At 47.4% G+C, this 18,648-nt stretch overlaps 1 protein-coding gene across 2 annotated transcripts in view; it reads right to left on the bottom strand.

Annotated features, from left to right (window-relative positions):
* Positions 1 to 18,648, bottom strand: part of Syt11 (synaptotagmin 11) — a 29,522-nt gene that overhangs the window by 4,571 nt on the left and 6,303 nt on the right. For both annotated transcript variants that reach the window (XM_021158451.2, XM_029475529.2), the window contains exon 2: positions 13,206 to 14,029. In XM_021158451.2, the coding sequence (XP_021014110.1) occupies positions 13,206 to 14,029 (824 nt within the window). The remainder of the gene's footprint in view (positions 1 to 13,205; positions 14,030 to 18,648) is intronic.

Below are 18,648 nucleotides of genomic sequence, written 5' to 3'. Positions count from 1 at the left end.
CCATAGGATGCACTTGCTCGCATTCCTTCTCTCTGCCTCACAGGGCCTCACACTCTGTATACATAGGATGGCCTGGATCTACTGATCCTCCTGGCCTCCAGACCCCAGTGTTTTGTTATGTCAGCTTGGTTCAGGCTATTCCTTCTCAGTGTGTTGTCACAAGTTAGTAAACATTCCTGAACTTTTTCTGCTCCTTCCTCTGAAAAACAGAAATCCTCCCTCACAGAATCATTAGGAATGCTGGGTAAACCAAATTTTGTAAACAGCAGCTGTGTTCAGCATGTAGCGGCTTCTAATTTGGTTCTTAAGATTAAAGGTGGGGAGGGGTCAGTGCTGGAGACTCAGTAACTCCAGCTCCAAGGGATCCAGCCCCCACCACTGGGCTTCAATTGTCTTTGCACACACATGGTATATACTTACACAGACACACACACTTAAAAACAAACTGGGGACCAGGCAGGTGCTTTCTTGGTAAAGTGTTTGCTTTGACAGCGTGAGGACCTGAGTTTGGGTTCCTTGGCATCTGTGTGAAACTTCAAAGGAGAATTGAGATCACCATCCTGGCAGCATGTGCCAGGATTCCCAGTGCTGGGAAGTGGAGACAGGCCATCCCTAGAGCTCACTGGTCAGCCCCCAGATTCAGTGAGAGATCTCATTTCAAAACACAGAGAAGAGCCAGGTGTGGTGGCGCACCTTTAATCACAGCACTTGGTAGGCAATGGCAGGGAGGTCTCAGTGGGCACCCTGGCCTACAGAGTGAGTTCCAGGACAGCCAGGGGTGTGCAGAGAGACCCTGTCTCAATAAACAAACAACAAAACCCACAAAGGGGTGGTAGTGGTGGTGGTGTTAGGATGGCTCATTGAGAACAGCTGCCTGCTATCAATTCTTTTTTTCATTTTTTTGAGACAGGGTTTCTCTCTATAGCCCTGGGTGTCCTGGAACTCACTCTGTAGACCAGACTGGCCTCGAACTCAGAAATCTGCCTGCCTCTGCCTCCCAAGTGCTGGGATTAAAGGTGTGCGCCACCACTGCCCCAGCTGCCTACTATCAAATCTAAACCTTGGAAAGTACCAAGTGAGAAAACAGATCCCTTCAGGCTACTTTTTGACTTCATCTGTGCATTGTGGCAAGCACTGCCTGCCCCAAATTAAGAAATAAATGTTAAGGAAAAAAAAAAAAAAAGGTGGGCTGGAGAGATGGCTCAGTGGTTAAGAGCATTGGCTGCTCTTCCAGAGGACCTGAGTTCAATTCCCAGCAACCACACAGTGGCTCATGACCATCTATGAAGGGATCTACTGGCATGACTCCTACACTTTAAAAATATATCTAAATAAACAAACTTAAAAAAAAAGTTGTAGCAAGACCAAAGAAGATATTCATGTCAGCTTGTGGCCTCCACACACAGACTTGAACTGGGCTTTGTGATACACAGATGTAATGCCAGTCCTTGAGAAGTCAGGAGCATCAGGGGTTCAAGGTCAGCCTCAGTTATATAGTCAATTCAACCCCTGAACTACATAGACATTGTCTCAAAATGTTTTTCCTTGAGCTGTGTGTGGTGACTCAGACCTTTAATCTCAGGACTCAGAAGGCAGAGGCCGGTGGATCTTTGTGAATTTGAGGTCAGCCTGGTCTACACAGTGCGGCTTTGTCTCAAAAAATGTCTTTGAAAACCACGGCTGAGACTGTAGTACAGTGGTAGCGCTTGTGCTTAGCATGTGAGAGTCCCTAGATTCAATCCTCAGGCACAGAACAAGGAATGGCCTAGGCCATGATGCACACCTAATTTTCAGCACTTGGGAGGAGGGCTAGCCCAGGGTATGTAATGAGTTATAAGTGTCCTGAGATACACGATGAGACCATTTCAGAACCAAAAAGGGCTGGGGAGATGACTCAGGAAAGTGCTTGCTGCCCAGGAGTGAGGGCTGACCTGCCTATAATCACAGCACATGGGACACAGAGACTGGGATACCTGGAGCTGGCTGGCTAGCTAGTGTCTGACAAAGTCTAGATGGTGAGCTCAAGGTTCGGAGAGAGACCCTCCCTTGGTAGATCAGGTGGAGACCAATAGAGGAAGACACTGGACCTCAATCCTGGGCCTCCACATGCATGTGCACCCCCATACATGTGAGCACACACACACATACAATCAAATGTGTTTTGGAAATTGTATGGTGGGAAACAGGAGATGGGGTTGCCTCTTCATCCTGCCTGACTACATGACTTGGGCAAGTCCTGGAGCCTGCTGGAACTGCACAAGGTGAGCTGCTGGTCAGTTCTCCCTGCCTGTGCACTGCAGTGCCCCTCTCCTCAGCCGACCCCCTTCTGCTCCTCACTGCCCTCCTTCTTGGTTCCCCAGCTTTAAGATTTAGTCCTATTTTGCACTTGAACCTTACAAGTCTTGCTGTGCCGGCCTGGATGGCCTCACTCCATTCCTGCCTCAGCTTCTCATCGTCAGGGTTACCGCAATGCCACACCTCGCCCAGGCCTAGGAACATTTGCTTGTTTTCAGACTGTGTAGCCCTGGCTGGCCTAGAACTTACCACGACTGGTCCTGGACTCATCAGATCCTCCTTCTGCCTCCCCAGGGCTGTAGAGAAGTGGACCACACCAGTTCCTGGTTAGCTAATGAACAGCGTTTGGGTTCATAGCACACATCAGGTGTCACGGTCCAGGAATTGGGAGACTAAGTGCTGCCTTTCAGGGCCCAGCACTCATCGTACACTGAGGAGACAGAGCCCAGCACTCGAAAATGAGGCGGGAAGACCAGCCTGGCCTACCAGAGCAAGACCCTATTTTATTTTATTTTATTTTATTTATTTATTTATTTTTTTTTGGTTTTTTCGAGACAGGGTTTCTCTGTGTAGCCCTGGCTGTCCTGGCACTCACTTTGTAGACCAGGCTGGCCTCGAACTCAGAAATCCGCCTGCCTCTGCCTCCCGAGTGCTGGGATTAAAGGCGTGCACCACCACGCCCGGCCTTCTATTTTATTTTTTAAATTATTTTATTACTATTTTATGTGATGGGTGCTTTGCCTACATGTATGTTTGTAGACCACATTCACTTAGTGTTTGCAGAGGTCAGACAAGAAGAGGGAACTGCACCCCCTCTCGAACACGAGTCACAGGCAGGTTGTGAGCTGTTATGTGGGTTCTGAGAATTGAACCCAGGTCCTCTGCAAGAGCTAGGTGCTCAGAACCACTAGCTATCTCTCCAGCCTTGAAAACATTCCCCCTTTTTAAAAGATGATTTTTCTTCCAGCACTCAAAAGGCAGAGGGAGGTAGATCTTTGTGAGTTCCAGGACAGCCAGGGCTATGTAGAGATCTTGTCTGGAAAAAAAGAAGTTTTTTATCCCTTCGGCTTCCTGCCCCTTCTCTCTTCTCCATCTTTCTGGCCCTCCTTTTCTAAATAGAAAGGCTGTCCTGGGGATCAAACTCAGAGCCTTATCCATTCTCGGCCAGCTACTGCCCCAGCCGCAGCCTTTGGCTTTTGGAATGGAAGTACAGGAGGAACTAGTAGACTTAAAAAAAAAAAAAAGATTTATTTATTATAGCTTACATGGATGCCTGAAGGCCAGAAGAGGACGCTAGATCTCATTACAGATGGTTGTGAGCCACCATGTAGTTGCTGGGAATTAAACTCAGAATCTCTGGAAGAGCAAGCAGCCAGTGCTCTTAACCTGTGAGCCATCTATCCAGCCTTCAGATTGACATTTTATGGCTTTTTCTCTGCTCAACTGAAGCTTCACATTTTGTTCTTTTTTTAGATTTATTAATTTATATATATATGAGTACACTGTAGCTGTCTTCAGACACACCAGAAGAGGGCATCAGATCTCATTACAGATGGTTGTGAGTCACCATGTGGTTGCTGAGAATTGAACTCAGGTCCCCTGGAAGAGCAGTCAGTGTTCTTGACCTCTGAGCCATCTCTCCGGCCCCACGTTTTGTTATTATTTCGCTGTCATGATCGGCTCTTTGATTGTGCCTATGTATCCATGTCTGATTATAGCAGCAGTTTTCCTTGCCCACCCGTGTGCTTCTGGGATGCTTCCTTTTGGAAGTATTCAGAAAATCTAAAGAGAGAGCCTAATTTCACTTTCACAATTAGCTATAATCACATGGAAAGCAATGCCTCTGAGAAATGCCCTCCAAAATACCAAGAAGGAGTTGTTCACTAGAATAGCTACCAGCTGAATGTGTCTTCATTAGCTTCAACTCATTAAAATTAAATGAGGAGAGGCTGAGGAGACAGTTCAGTAGTTAAGAGCACTTGTTGCTCTGGGGGGGGGTGTGCAGAGTTCAATTCCCAGCAACCACACGGTGGCTCACAGTCATCCACAGTCCCCATATCCGGGGACTCTAATCCCATCTTCCACATGTGACTTCACAGGCACCAGGCACACACGTGGTGCATACACAGGCAAAACACTGAAACATACATGTATTTTGTTTAATTGCAAACGTTAGACAGGGAACTGGCATGCCGGCTGGAGACTCAGAGCAATGCTTTAGCAGAGGAGCTGGGTTTGTTTCTGTACCCACGGGGCAGCTCACAAATGTCTGTACTCTAGTTTCAGGAGACCAATGACTTCTTCTGACCTCTGAGGACACTGCAGGATGAGGTGCCTACATGTGGACAAACATTCAAACACAAGGCAAAAAATAGCTCCTAAATGAAAGTAGAATTCTTAGTCACGTTAGCCTTGGTTCGTGGTTCCCTAGCTAGTGACTGGTGCAAAGAAGACACGGGATGCTTATTCCTGTACGGCAGAGCCAGAAGGAATTTTTTTTTTTGCTACAAGTGATAGCATATTCCTGTAATTTCAGCACTTAGGAAGCTGAAGCAGGAAGATTAGAGATTGAGGTCAGCTTGAGCTATACAGCAAGAGCGTGTTTAAAAACCAACCAACCACACACACCAAGCAGCTGAGGTGGGTGAGGTGGAGACTCCCTGTGATCTCTGCACTTGGGATAGAGTAGGAGAATCTGTTGCACACTGTTATCCTCAGGTGGGCTGGAGAGACGGTGCAGCATGTCCACTCCTCCTTCCGAGACACTGAGTTTGCTTCCCAGGACCTATGTCATGTGGCTCATCGGTATCTGAGAGTCCAATTCTAGGGGATCTGGTGCCCTCTTCTGGCCTCCTAGGACACTCACACACCAGTATACACACATAAATAAAAACATTACCCTCAGAGGCACAATCCTAACACTTGGAAGCAGAGGCAGTAGGATGTCTGTGAGTTCTAGGACAGCCAGGGCTATGTATAGAGACTGTCTACACACAAACAAACAAACAAACAAAGCAAAATAAGACTGTTCTTGGGGATGGAGAGATGGCTCAGCAGTCAGGTACACTTGCTGCTTTTGCAGAGGCCCTAGGCCCCATTCTTAGCATCACAACTGCCTTTAACTCCAGTTCCAGGAGATCCCATGCCTTCTTTTTATTTCCATGGGCTCCTGCATGCACATAGTTCACATAATTACAGCCAAGCACACACACTCATACACATAAAATAAATGAGAGAAAGAGAAAGAGAGAGGAAGGAGAGAGAAAGAGAGAGGTTATTGATTTGTAGAGGAGCTGAGTTTGATTTCCTGCACCCCATCAGATGGTTCATAACCACACATGCTCACATACCCCCACACAAGCACACACACATAATTAAAAAAGAAAAACCAAAAAAAAAAAACCAAAAAAAAAACATTGAGCCGGGCATGGTGGTGCACGCCTTTAATCCCAGCACTCCGGAGGCAGAGGCAGGCGGATTTCTGAGTTCGAGGCCAGCCTGGTCTACAAAGTGAGTTCCAGGACAGCCAGGGCTACACAGAGAAACCCTGTCTCGAAAAACCAAAAAAAAAAAAAAAAAGAAAACATTTCCTTCTCAAAGACAAGCATTTTGGTCTTGTCCTTGGGGCTAATGGTGATCAATTTAATTGAAGAAGGGTTGTTTTTGCTGGAGTTGTCATCTTTCATAAATGTCCCTGCCTTCTAGTGGAACTGACAGACTTTTGGGGCTTGAATTGTGGAGAAAGAATAGGGTGGAATAAAAACAAAGTCGTATACCAAGGAGGAGCCTGCCGCTCACTTGGTGGAGGGTTTGCTGAGCGTTCCCAAAGCCCTGCGTTTGATCCCAAGCACCATAGAAAACTGAACATGGCTGAGAGGAAAAGACAGGATCCAAAATTCAAGGTCAAAATCCATTGTTCTCCAGGGTCTTGGGAAAGCACAGTTCTCGTTGCCACATCAAGCCAATTCCTCTGCAACAGAAGACTACCACAGAAAATTACAACTGATCAAATGCCGAGTCGTGGAGCCCCGTCTCAACGGATGAGTGTTCAGCACAGACTGTAAGAGCCAGAGAACCGGGAAGTCTGTTGTGAGACTGTGTCCTAGAAACATCAGAGAAGCTACACACACATGAAGCCTCACCAACACGACTGCCTAGACAGGAGCTGAACAAAACTTTCACCTGGAATCCCACTGTTTAACAGGTCTTGGGGTCAGGAGTTCAAGGTCATCCAAAGTTACTCAAGAGTCTGCCGCAAAACTCCAAAAACCAGGCTGGAGAGACAGCTCAGAAGAGAAGAATGCATGTTTTCCTGGGTTTGGAGGTGTTGGCTCACAACCTCTATAACTCTAGTTGTAGGGAATCCAACACTCTCTCTGGCCTCCCAGGGAACCAGGCACATGTGTGGTATAGATAAACACATGTAGACAAAACACTCATAGACATTAAAAAGCAATCTAAAGAGGATATGTCCTTATCAAAAAAAAAAAAAAACCACCAAATACCAAACCTACTTAACAAATATGATTACAGCTTAGAGCTGTGCACGGTGGCACATGCCCGTAAACCCAGTTGCTCCAAAGCCTAAAGATGGGGGATGGCAACCTTGAACCTCGATCTAGTAGCTTGGGGGAGACCCTCTCTCAAACCAAAACCTTTAACAGCAGTCCTGAAAGCTGTTTCAGCCGCCTAAGTTTCCTAGTTATTGTTTAAGGCTGTCTCCAGATTATCTGTTCTTGCAGAGTCCCTGTGCCCCATCCTAGTTCTCTGGGAAAATAGACAACTTCCGGTTTTCTCTCCTACATCATTCCTCAGACAGTAACCCGCTTCCTGGCCTCCTCCTCCTCCTCTTCTGGCTCTTTTCCTTGGGCAGCATGGCCACCCCACTCAGCTGCCTCTGTGCTATGAAGCCTGCGGCCATAACCTGCTGCCATCCATCATTCTGCAGGGAGGGCCAGATCTCCTTGCTCCCTGGGCCCCCTCCCTTTTGCTTTCTATTGAATTCTCTGTTCAGGCTGCACTGTCAAAGGCTCTTTTGAGCCTCTGACGGCTGGGAGCTAAGCTGTTTTCCCAGTCCTTGGGCCCAGTCAGGCAAAGACCTTGTTGTGAAGCAAGCAAGCAGAGAGCCTTGGAGAAGAGATTTTAGTTATGTCTGACAGGGCCTCTGCTGTGGTACAGTGGGCTAGAACCAGGATCCTGAAGGATCCACTCGGATCAATGGAAACCTGTGGAGGGCAGGTCCACTTCCCTGTAACTTGCTAAGCGCCTCCTTCAGAGTCATTTTTCTAGCTAGAACCTGCTTGTGTGCCCTCAATGAACCTTTTGTGGGACCAGAAGTCTGCAGGATCACTACAGCTCTAAATCACAGCCATGAGACAATGCGAGGGGAAAGAGCTCTCTCTGTGTCCCTGGGATAGTAACATGCTTTCTTTCTCCTTCAATCCCCATACTGGACTGGATGATCCAGCGGTCACATGCAAATCTGGGATTTTAAGGATCCTCTCATTCCCATGACACTGCCCCAGGTAAGCAACTTGACCCAAGGAACACTGAGGCCATCTCATGATTCTGTCGTCCCCTCTGCCAGTCGGCTTCTCCCAGCTCTCTGCTTGTACCTCCTGTTTCAGGCTTAGGATGAGAATGTGAGTTTACTTATGATTATTAAATACAATATAAGGAAACAAAGCAGTTGCTTAAAAATTTATTTTCAAGGGCTGGAGTGAGCTCAGCAGTTAGAGCACTGGCTGCTCTTCTAGACAACCTGGGTTTGATTTCTAGCATCCACATGGCCACTCACAACTGTCTGTGTCTTCAGTTCCAGAGGATCCAATGCCCTTCTTTGGCCCCTATAGGTATTAGGCCCACAAGCATACATGCAGGCAAAATACCCATACACATAAAACAAAAATAAATTAAAAAAAATCATGGGGGACTTTTGGGATAGCATTGGAAATGTAATTGAGGAAAATACGTAATAAAAAAAAAAATCAATTCCAGGCAGAGGTGGCGCACACCTTTAATCCCAGCACTTGGGAGGCAGAGGCAGGCGGATTTCTGAGTTTGAGGCCAGCCTGGTCTACAAAGTGAGTTCCAGGACAGCCAGGGCTACACAGAGAAACCCTGTCTCAAAAACAAAACAAAACAAAACAAAAACAAACAAACAAAAACCAAACAACAACAACAACAAATCAATTCCATAGTCCAGGCATTGTGGCACATACCTTTAATCTCAGAACTTTGCAGATAGAGGCCTGGTGTATTGGCTAGTTTTGTGTCAACTTGACACAGCTGGAGTTATCACAGAGAAAGGAGCTTCAGTTGAGGAAATGCCTCCATGAGATACAACTGTCAGGCATTTTCTCAATTAGTGATCAAGGGGGAAAGGCCCTTTGTGGGTGGGACCATCTCTGGGCTGCTAGTCTTGGTTCTATAAGAGAGCAGGCTGAGCAAGCCAGGGGAAGCAAGCCAGTAAGAAACATCCCTCCATGGCTTCTGCATCAGCTCCTGCTTTCTGACCTGCTTGAGTTCCAGTCCTGACTTCCTTCAGTGATGAACAGCAGTATGGAGGTGTAAGCCAAATAAACCCTTTCCTCCCCAACTTGCTTCTTGGTCATGATGTTTGTGCAGGAATAGAAACCCTGACTAAAACACCTGGTCTACATAGCTGGAGATATCTAATCTATATAGTGAGATCCTGTCTCAATAAAATTTTCCCCTAGAGACTGGTGTGTAACTCAGAAGGGCACACAAACACGTGTGCCTCACACCTTTGTGTAGCTTTGTGCATGTTGGACAAGCACTGTTCCTACTAAGCCATATTCTCAGCCTTCCTACGCAGGGACCTTAGAAGGAGGGTTTGGTTGCAGTTACAAGCTTTGAGAGGATGTCCTGGCTGGGGATGTAGCTCAGTGTGTGTTAGACCCAGAGTTAGAGCCCCAGCTCATCCCCCCAGGCCCCTCTTTACAAAAAACGATGCCTTTTAAAGATGAGCTGGAGAGGGAAATGTCTGGAGGAGTTCTGGCTGAAGCCCACACTTTGTCCTGAGAAGGATTTGGAGGCGGCATTTGGGGTCTCTTTGGCTGGGGATCCTGGGGATGAATAAAGGACAGACTCCCGGGTGCTGCTCAGAGATAAGGGCTCAGGAAGTGTGGGAGTCTGGCAAGCTCTGCTGTCCTGTAGGGGCCTCTCCTACTTCGATGTATTGCTCAGGATCCTAGCCCTGGCTTCATCCTCATGAAAGGAGTTAATAAAGTGGGAAGAAACTTGGCTCTCCCCAAGAACTCCTGGCAGTTTAGCAAATGCCATTGTCTGTGCTCTCTGCCTAGTGCCCTGGATTTGAGGCTGCTTTGTCTCCAGCCTGAATCAGTTCCTTTTTGGCCAGTCTTTTCCCAGCTGCAGCTCTCGGCACAGAGCCACCCCTCCCCCACAGTACTGGACTGTGAGCACACAGAGTGGCCTGGAAGAGTGGTGGGTGCTGTTGGAAACAGTCCTCCTTCCAGGACAGACAAGGCTGAGCACTCGAGCCCTGTAAAACTGGAAAGCGAGGAGCAGAGACTGAGGAAAAGTAGGCAGGAGAAGGCAGAGGAGGGGACTTTCCCTTCTGTCGTCTCCACTGTCCCTTCCTGTTATGTCCTTTTTACCTTTTGAGCTAGGATGTCAAGTATTTTAGGCTGTTCTTGAACTTGTAGGGAAGGCTGACTTTGAACCTCTGAATCTCTTGCTTCTACCTCCTAAGTACTGGGGTTGTAGGTACCGCCCTCCACTTTCATTTCATGTGGGACCAGGGATCTGTCCTAAGGTTCTGTACTTCATAGGCAAGCACTCTACCAACTCAGCCACATCCACAGCCCTTGTGTGAGTGTGTGTGTGTGCGTGCGAGTGTGTTTCTGAGACAGTTTCCTGCAGCCTGGGTTGACATTCAGCTTCTGAGAGCTGAGGATGACCTTGAACTCCTAAGCCTCCTCATCTCACCGACCAAGAGCTGGGATTTCAAGCCTCTGCCATGATTCCCAGTTCTCAAAGTCAGAATTGGCTAGTACAGGATTCCAGTACTCAGTCAGCAAAAGCAGGAGGATTATTGTAAACTCAAAGGCAGCCTAGGCAGAGTTGAGTCTCTAGCTGCATATGTGGCAGAAGATGGCCTAGTCGGCAATCAATGGGAGGAGAAGCTGTTGGTCCTGTGAAGATCATATGCCCCAGTACAGGGGAATGCCAGGGTCAGGAAGCGGGAGTGGGTGAATTGGGAGCAGGGCGGGGGTGGGGGGAGGGTATAAGGGGCTTTGGGGATAGCATTTGAAATGTAAATGAAGAAAATATCTAAAAAAAAAAAAAAAAAAAAAAAAAAAAGGCAGCCTAGGCTACATAGTAAGTTCTAGGCCAGCCCAGTCTATGTAGTAAGCTCCAGGCCATTGAGAATTACATAGTAAGACCTCATGTGTTACAAAATAAAACAATAAAAGTAAGTGCTGGAAATGTAGCTCAATTGATAGCGTGCATGCTTGCACGTACATGTGAGCCCTGGGGTCTAACTCTAGCACTGCAGACACTGTGTGCTAGTGCACACCTAAACCCCATGGGATTTAGCACATAGGATGCAGGGAGGACAACAAGGAGTTCAAGGTCATCTTCAGTTCCATCAGATTCTTTTTTTTTTTTTTTTTTTTTGTGGTTTTTCCAGACAGGGTTTCTCTGTGTAGCCCTGGCTGTCCTGGAACTCACTTTGTAGTCCAGGCTGTCCTCGAACTCAGAACCTCTGCCTCCCGAGTGCTGAGATTAAAGGCGTGTGCCACCACGCCAGGCTGTTCCACCAGATTCTTTTTTTTTTTTTTTTGGTTTTTCGAGACAGGGTTTCTCTTTTATAGCTCTGGCTGTCCTGGAGCTCACTCTGTAGACCAGGCTGGCCTCGAACTCAGAAATCCGCCTGCCTCTGCCTCCGGAGTGCTGGGATTAAAGGCGTGCGCCACCACGCCCGGCTTCCACCAGATTCTTGACCAACATTAAAAAACAAATCTCAGGGCTGGAGAGATGGCTCAGCGGTTGAGAACACTGACTATTCTTCCAAAGGTCCTGAGTTCAATTCCCAGCAACCATTTGGCCTCTGGGTTGCAAACAAACACTGCCAACAACTGTCTTTTTCCTCCAATAAGGTGAGAACTTCTTAAGGATAATAATACGCCAGGCATGTTACCTGGTTCCTTATTGTGACCTAATGGGGGAGGCAGTGTTGTCAGCTGAGGGGAACAGACTGAGAGGAGTTAGGTGCCCACTGTCTTGCAGCTGGGACACAGAAGCTGAGGTGTCAGGCAGTCAATTCCAGCAACAGTGTGTACCAGCAGCCCTGTTCTGTCCCCCAACGTCCATGGATGAACTGCCAGGAGGGGTGGTTGTATATGCTCTGAACTCAGGACGTTAATTCCAGAGTAATATTTCTGAACGGGGAGAGGGAGAAAGGGCAGTGTGGAGGCCCTGATCTTCCTCCCAATGCAAACCAGGGAGAGGAGTAGACGAAAGGTCTGTGTTAAAGGTTAGGGCCTGGAAAGTGAAGCGCTGCGCTAAACTGAAGTCATAACATGCTTATAAAAAGACATTCACAGGGGCTGGAGAGATGGTTCAGTGGTTAAGAGCTCATGTTGTTCTCAGAGACTCAGTTCAGTTCCGAGCACCCACATCAGACAGTTAAACTCCAGCTCCAAGGAATCCAACTCCCTCTGGTGTCCTCAGGCAGGCGTGCACACTCACACCCCCACAGACAATAACACCCCCAAAGAAATAATATTAAGAATATTTTTTCAAAGAAATGCTCAGGGACCATTGCGATGGCTCAGTGGGAAAGTGTGCTTGCTCTCAAGCCTGATCTGAATGGAGAGAAAAAAACCAACTCCTGCAAGTTGTTCTCTCATCTCCACAGACTTGCTGTGACACACATGTGCCCCTCCACCCCCGTAACTTACAAATAACATACAAATGTAAAAAAAGACATACAAAACAAAACAAAACAAAAAGGAAAGCGGGAAGACATGGCCACGGCTGGACTTGGTGGTGCACACCTGCAATCTCAGCACTTGGGAAACAGAGGCCGGGAGAGCCAGAGCTGAAGGACATCTTTGGACACAAATCCAGCTTAGGTTCCAGGCCAGTCTGGTCTACACGAGACCCTGTCTCAAAACTTGTGGAGCAGTGGTGACACACACATTTAATCCCAGCACTGGAGACAGAGGCAGGTGGAGCTCTGACTGAGCCTGCTCTATGGAGTGAGTTCTAGGCTACACAGAGAAACCCTATCTCAAATAATAAACAAACAAAAAACAAAAACAAAAAATAGAAAATTTGGGCGCGGTGGTGCATGCCTTTAATCCCAGCACTTGGGAGGCAGAGGCAGGCAGATCTCTGTGAAGTTGACGCCAGCCTATTAATGAGTTCCAGGATAGCCAGGGCTATATATAGAGACCCCCATCTCAAAAAAAAAAAAAATCATAACATTCATACCCACCTAGGAAAGGAAGCTGAGGAGAAAGTGAATTAATTTTTATACTTTTTCAGCAGTGAGATGTATGCTCCCTCAAGGAAGAACACAGGTTCTAGAATATCAGGTTGGCCCCTTTATCCTTAAATTGCAATGGGTCCAGGGCTGGTGGACCAGTCTGTTCCACACAAGCTGGATGTAGCACTAGGATGCCAAGCACTCAGTGTAGCTTAGAAGCAACTTGCCCTTTCATCTCCCAGAATTTGCTTCATAGAGGAACACACCTGCCTGGCCTTCTGTTATCCTTTGAGCACAGCTTAGCTAAGAACTCAGTAACTTCTCTGTCACATGTCTTTGCTACCGTCTTTCTCCGGACCCTCCTCTCACTCTGCTGAGATCTGGCATGCCCCCTTCGACCATCCCTCCCCTGCATACCCCTCCTCCTCACCTGAATGTTCCTCTTGATGATGTCCCTGGTCAGCTGAACCTTGCCTGTGCTGGGGTCCACTCCAGCCAATGGCACCATGACCTCTCCGATGACGTCATCCCGAGAGAATCGATCAAAGCTGAGCACCAGGAAATGCAGCACCAGGTCCTGCAGCTGGCTGTATGGGATGCCATAGAAGGTGAAGGTCTCATCGAACACGGGGTCCAGCGTCTTGCGAAGCACTCGGGTCTTCACTCGATGCCGCTTGTCCGGGAGAATGGTCATTTTGATGTAGGGATCAGAGCCCTGGGTCTGGTCATCCATCACTGGCAGCCCGTGAGCCTCTTGGATTGTCACCACCAGAGCTTTCTTGGGAAAGTTGTAGTCCACGGAGAAGGTAAGAGAGCCTAACATCACGTCTTCCTCTGGCGAGGATGGGGAGGTGGCTTTGCTCTCACCAGGGGTCAGGCTTGTCATGGGGCTCCTCAGTTCTTCCCCATAGTCTCTTTTGATGGGTAACTGGTCCATACAAGATGCAGGGCTAGGCCCTCTGGGATCCTTGTCATGGCTCAGCAGGCCAGACTCCGCGTTTATTAACAGGTTCCCTCGTCCACTTTCCCTCCGAGGGCCGTCTCTGTCTCTCCGAACTTTGATGATTTTCTTCTTGTTGCTGAGGGTCTCTGGGTAGATGCTAATGCCTTTCAGCATATGAATGAACTTGTATGGCGGGGTCTTGTGCTTCTTCTCTGCCTGCTGGTGGCAGCACGTCCACACAAAGACAGTCACTGAAACACACACCACCAGCACCGAGGCCCCGATGAGGCCAGCCGCTACTGGTGACACATCTGAAGACAGAGACCAGAGTTATGTCAAAACAGGACTTCCATTCTTGTCAAGAGTATGCCTCTCCTGGGGCCAAACTAGTCCTCACTCCAGCCCCAGAGTGGGAGCCCATCCGGGCTTTGGAGCTTTTCTGCTCCCTGCCCAGGAGGTGACCCAAACCCTTGCCTTCCTGCTAAAGCCACAGAGCACATTTGCAAAGCTACTGTTGTTTGAGACAGGGTTTCATTATGTAACCCTGACTGTCCTCCAAATTGCCATATAGACCAGGCTGGCTTAGATCACACAGGGATTGCCTGCCTCAGGCTCCCAAGTACTAGGATGAAAGGCTGGCTCACTTAGTTTCTTTATGTGCCTATGTAGTGTCTCATCTGACTTTGTTGTTGTTGTTCTTTTTTTTTGTTTGTTTGTTTGTTTGTTTGTTTTTCGAGACAGGGTTTCTCTGTGTAGCCCTGGCTGTCCTGGAACTACTCTGTAGAGCAGGCTAGCCTCAAACTCAGAAATCCACCTGCCTCTGCCTCCCAAGTGCTGGGATTAAAGGCATGTGCCATCACTGCCCAGCCTCATCTGATCTTTTAAAAAATTTATTATCATTGCATGTATGTCTGTCTGTGCAGCCCAACAGAGCCTGGTGCCCATGGAGGGCAGAAGAAGGTATTTGATAATTTGGAACTGGAGTTAAAGATGGTTGTATGTGGATACTGGGAATTGAACCCTGGCCCTCTGGAAGAGCCTTCTTTGCTCTTGCCACCAAGCCATCTTGACACTCCCTGAGTCGTCGTCGTCTTCTTCTTCTTCTTCCTCCTCTTCTTTTTTTTTGTTTTTGTTTTTCGAGACAGGGTTTCTCTGTGTAGCCCTGGCTGTCCTGGAACTCACTTTGTAGACCAGGCTGGCCTCAAACACAGAAATCTGCCTGCCTCTGCCTCCCAAGTGCTGGAATTAAAGGCATGTGCCACCACTGCCTGGCCTGATTCTTCTTTTTTAAAACCTTTATAGCACTTGCAGATTTGATTGCTCAGTTTGATGTGTGCGTCTCAGAAAGCAGAGTGTTTGAAGGTCACCTTTTGCGTGGAAATCTGTTCACCTCAACCACTGCACATGGCAGGAGCTGTGAGGTTGGTTTCAGGAAGGCATTCCAGTATCCCCAGCACAGACTCGGAACAGCTGAGCTCTTGCTTACTGATTGGCAGCTGTGTGGGGAGAGGGTATGGTGTTGAATTTAGTTGATCCTGGAAGGGTGACTGAATGGTCAGAGTGGGTACGAAGATGGCAGAGTACTGAGCCATGATGAGGGCCTCATGCCTGCAAACACGAGGGAGGCTGAGCAGGGAGGCTGTTGCAAGGCCAGAGCTAGCCTGACTAATGTCTCATCTAGCAAGCTTCCTTCCTTCCTTCCTTTCTTCCTTCCTTCCTTCCTTCCTTCCTTCCTTCCTTCCTTCCTTCCTTCCTTCCGACAGGGTCTCACTGAATAGCCTTGGCTGTCCTGGAACTCCATTTGTAGACAAGACTGTCCTTGAACTCACAGACATCTGGATGCCTCTGACTCCTGAGTGCTGAGATTAAAGGAATTTGACATATGCCCACCTCAAGGCAGAGGCAGGTGGGTCTCTGTGAGTTCCAGGCCAGCCTGGTCTACAGAGTGGGTCCTAGGACAGTCAGGGCTACACAGAGAAATCCCATCTCAGGGAAAAAAAAAAAAAAAAGAGGCTTCGGGCTGGAGAGATGGCTCAGCAGATAAGAGCACTGACTGCTCTTCCGAAGGTCCTGAGTTCAAATCCCATCGACCACATAGTGGCTCACAACCATCTGTAATGAGATCTGACGCCCTCTTCTGGTGTGTCTGAAATCAGCTACGGTGTACTTATGTATAATAATAAATACATCTTTGGGCCTGAGTGAGCAGAGTTGACTGGAGCGAGAGGGTCCAACTGCAGTGAGCGGAGCCAACCAGAGCGAGCAGAGGTCCTAAAAATTCAATTCCCAACAACCACATGAAGGCTCACAACCATCTGTACAGCTACAGTGTACTCTTAAAAAAAAAAAAAAGAGGCTGCATGTGCAATCAGACAGTGCTTCTCTAGCATGCGTGAGCCTTGGGTTTGAGTTCAGTGCCACATAAAACCAAGCATGGTGGTTATGCCTGCAGTCCCAGCACTAGGGAAGTGGCAGCAGGAGGGTGAAAGGCTCAAGGTATCAAGTTCAAGGCCAACCTGGGCTACCTGAGATTCTGTCTCTACAGAAGGAATTACACTATAGGGCAAAGCTGGCCTCAAACTCACTAATCTTTGGCCCTAGCTTCCTCTGTGTGCATCTAACCATAGCACTCGGCTCCATAATTTTCCTGTTTATTATCTTCCCTGGAATGTAGCCCTTATGAGGATGGGTCATCTCGCTCATTGGTGTAAGGCAATGTTTAAAACACATAGCAGGCATGTTAAGGTATTGTCTGCTGGATAAACAAATAACTAAAGACACAGAGCAGTGATCTGTCTCCCCTGCTTCCCTCTTCCCTGTCACTAGGATTGTCTTTCCCCTAAAAGTTGTACCTGCCTGACTTAAGTTCATTGAAACTAAATGGGTTTTACTACCTAAGGCCTATAGTGTCCCTCTTACACCTTAGGGGAAAGCTGGAAGTCTGAAGAACTAAGGAAATAATTACAATTCTAGCATGTTCCAGATTCTTCCTAAATACCCTCATCTGCAGGGTCGACAGTCTCAATTCCTCAAGGCCATGGGCCCAGGCTCACCTCAGGAGGGAGCCATCTCCTGTCCCAGTAAACAAAACTCATCACCGTCCTTGGTTTCTATCTGCTTATTACCCTGACCTGAGTTTGTTCATCTGCTTTCTTCATTAGATACATTTAGTAAGAACAGAGCTGTCTTCTGTCTGTCTCGGCTTCTCAGCTGCCAAGAAGCTGCCAACAGCTTTGGTCCAGTTTGTACTGTCATGCTTACCTGCTCCAAACATGGGCCACAGGCATGGGCCAGGGGACAAATGACCACAAGCCAAAAACCTTTCATCAAAACCAGACTTGGTCCACTGTTGACTTCAATAACCTACATTTTAGAAACAAGGGTATACAGGCACTATGACTGCAGGCATCTAAGATAAATATAAAACCCGTTGGAGACTGGAAAGTCTGCCCACCTATAGGCAAGAACCTTAGCTAGGCAAGAATAACACATCAGGTGAGCACAGGCTTGGGCTGACATTAGGCTCTCCCGGCTTACATTGTAAACACAGAGTCTACCTCTTGTAGGCGGCAGTGTAATTGAATCTGCACTGGGCATCCTGCACAGCACTGACAATAATGAAACGTTTCTGTCCTGAGTTAGATATTTTAATGAGGACTTATTAGGCCCCTGGAAGGCATTAGGATAGAGACTTTTTATTACCAAAGAACCCATTGAGTAAATGAATGGGACCAACGCTGTCCCTGGTTTATAATCAGGATGTTTATAATTTAGAAATCTTCCTAGGACTACAGATTGGCTAATGCCATTGAGAGGATTTACCTTCTGACCCTATTGCCACCAGAATCCAAACTCTGGATTATATATATGGGTATACTATTCATAACTGTATGGATACTTGGAGAAAAAAAACCCAAACAAACCACAAAACCAGGGTGAAGGTGCGTCCTGCCAAATCTGTTGAAGCTATGTGGGAATTCTTCTGACTTCCACATGTTACTTTTTTTTTTTTATTATTCTTTTTGAGACAGGGTTTCTCTGTATAGCCCTGGCTGTCCTGGAACTCACTTTGTAGACCAGGCTGGCCTCGAACTCAGAAATCCGCCTGCCTCTGCCTCCTGAGTGCTGGGATTAAAGGCGTGCGCCACCACGCCCGGCTCTCATGTACTTTTTAAAACATAATTAAGTCTATGCACACATGAATAAAGAAATAAGATTAAGGGCTGGTGAGATGGCTCAGTGGGTAAGAGCACCCGACTGTTCTTCCAAAGGTCCAGAGTTCAAATCCCAGCAACCACATGGTGGCTAACAACCATCCGTAACGGGATCTGGCGCCCTCTTCTGGAGTGTCTGAAGACAGCTACAGTGTACTTACATATGATAAATAAATAAATCTTTAAAAAAAAAAAAAGAAATAAGATTAAAAAAAAATTTAAAGTGCACTGTTAACAATAGAAAAGCAGGCTAGGTGTGGTGGCATAGGCCGTTGATCCCAGCACTTGGGAGGCAAAGGCAGGCATATTTTTGTGAGTTCAAGACCAGCCTGTCTACAAACAGTTCTGGGACAGCCAAGAATGTTACACAGAGAAACCCTGTATTGGGGGGAAAATGAAAAGAAAAGAAAAGAGAAGAGAAGAAAAGAAAAGAAAAGAAAAGAAAAGAAAAGAAAAGAAAAGAAAAAAAAAGCAGAGTGCAAGTGCTAGACACTGTATCAAGCTGGGCGGTGGTGGCACTCGCCTTTAATCCCAGCACTTGGGAGGCAGAGGCAGGCGGATTTCTGAGTTCGAGGCCAGCCTGGTCTACAGAGTGAGTTCCAGGACTGCCAGGGCTACACAGAAAAACCCTGTCTCCAAAACAAAACAAAACAAAACAAAAAACCAACAACAACAACAAAAAGAAACCCTATCTCATGAATACTTTAGGCATTTTC

The sequence above is a fragment of the Mus caroli genome, unplaced genomic scaffold (assembly GCF_978045245.1).
Source record: "Mus caroli unplaced genomic scaffold, Mus_caroli_1 scaffold_3, whole genome shotgun sequence".
Classification (NCBI taxonomy): domain Eukaryota; kingdom Metazoa; phylum Chordata; class Mammalia; order Rodentia; family Muridae; genus Mus; species Mus caroli.
The sequence above is the reverse complement of the archived record's forward strand: the minus strand, read 5'-3'. Positions and strand labels throughout refer to the sequence as shown.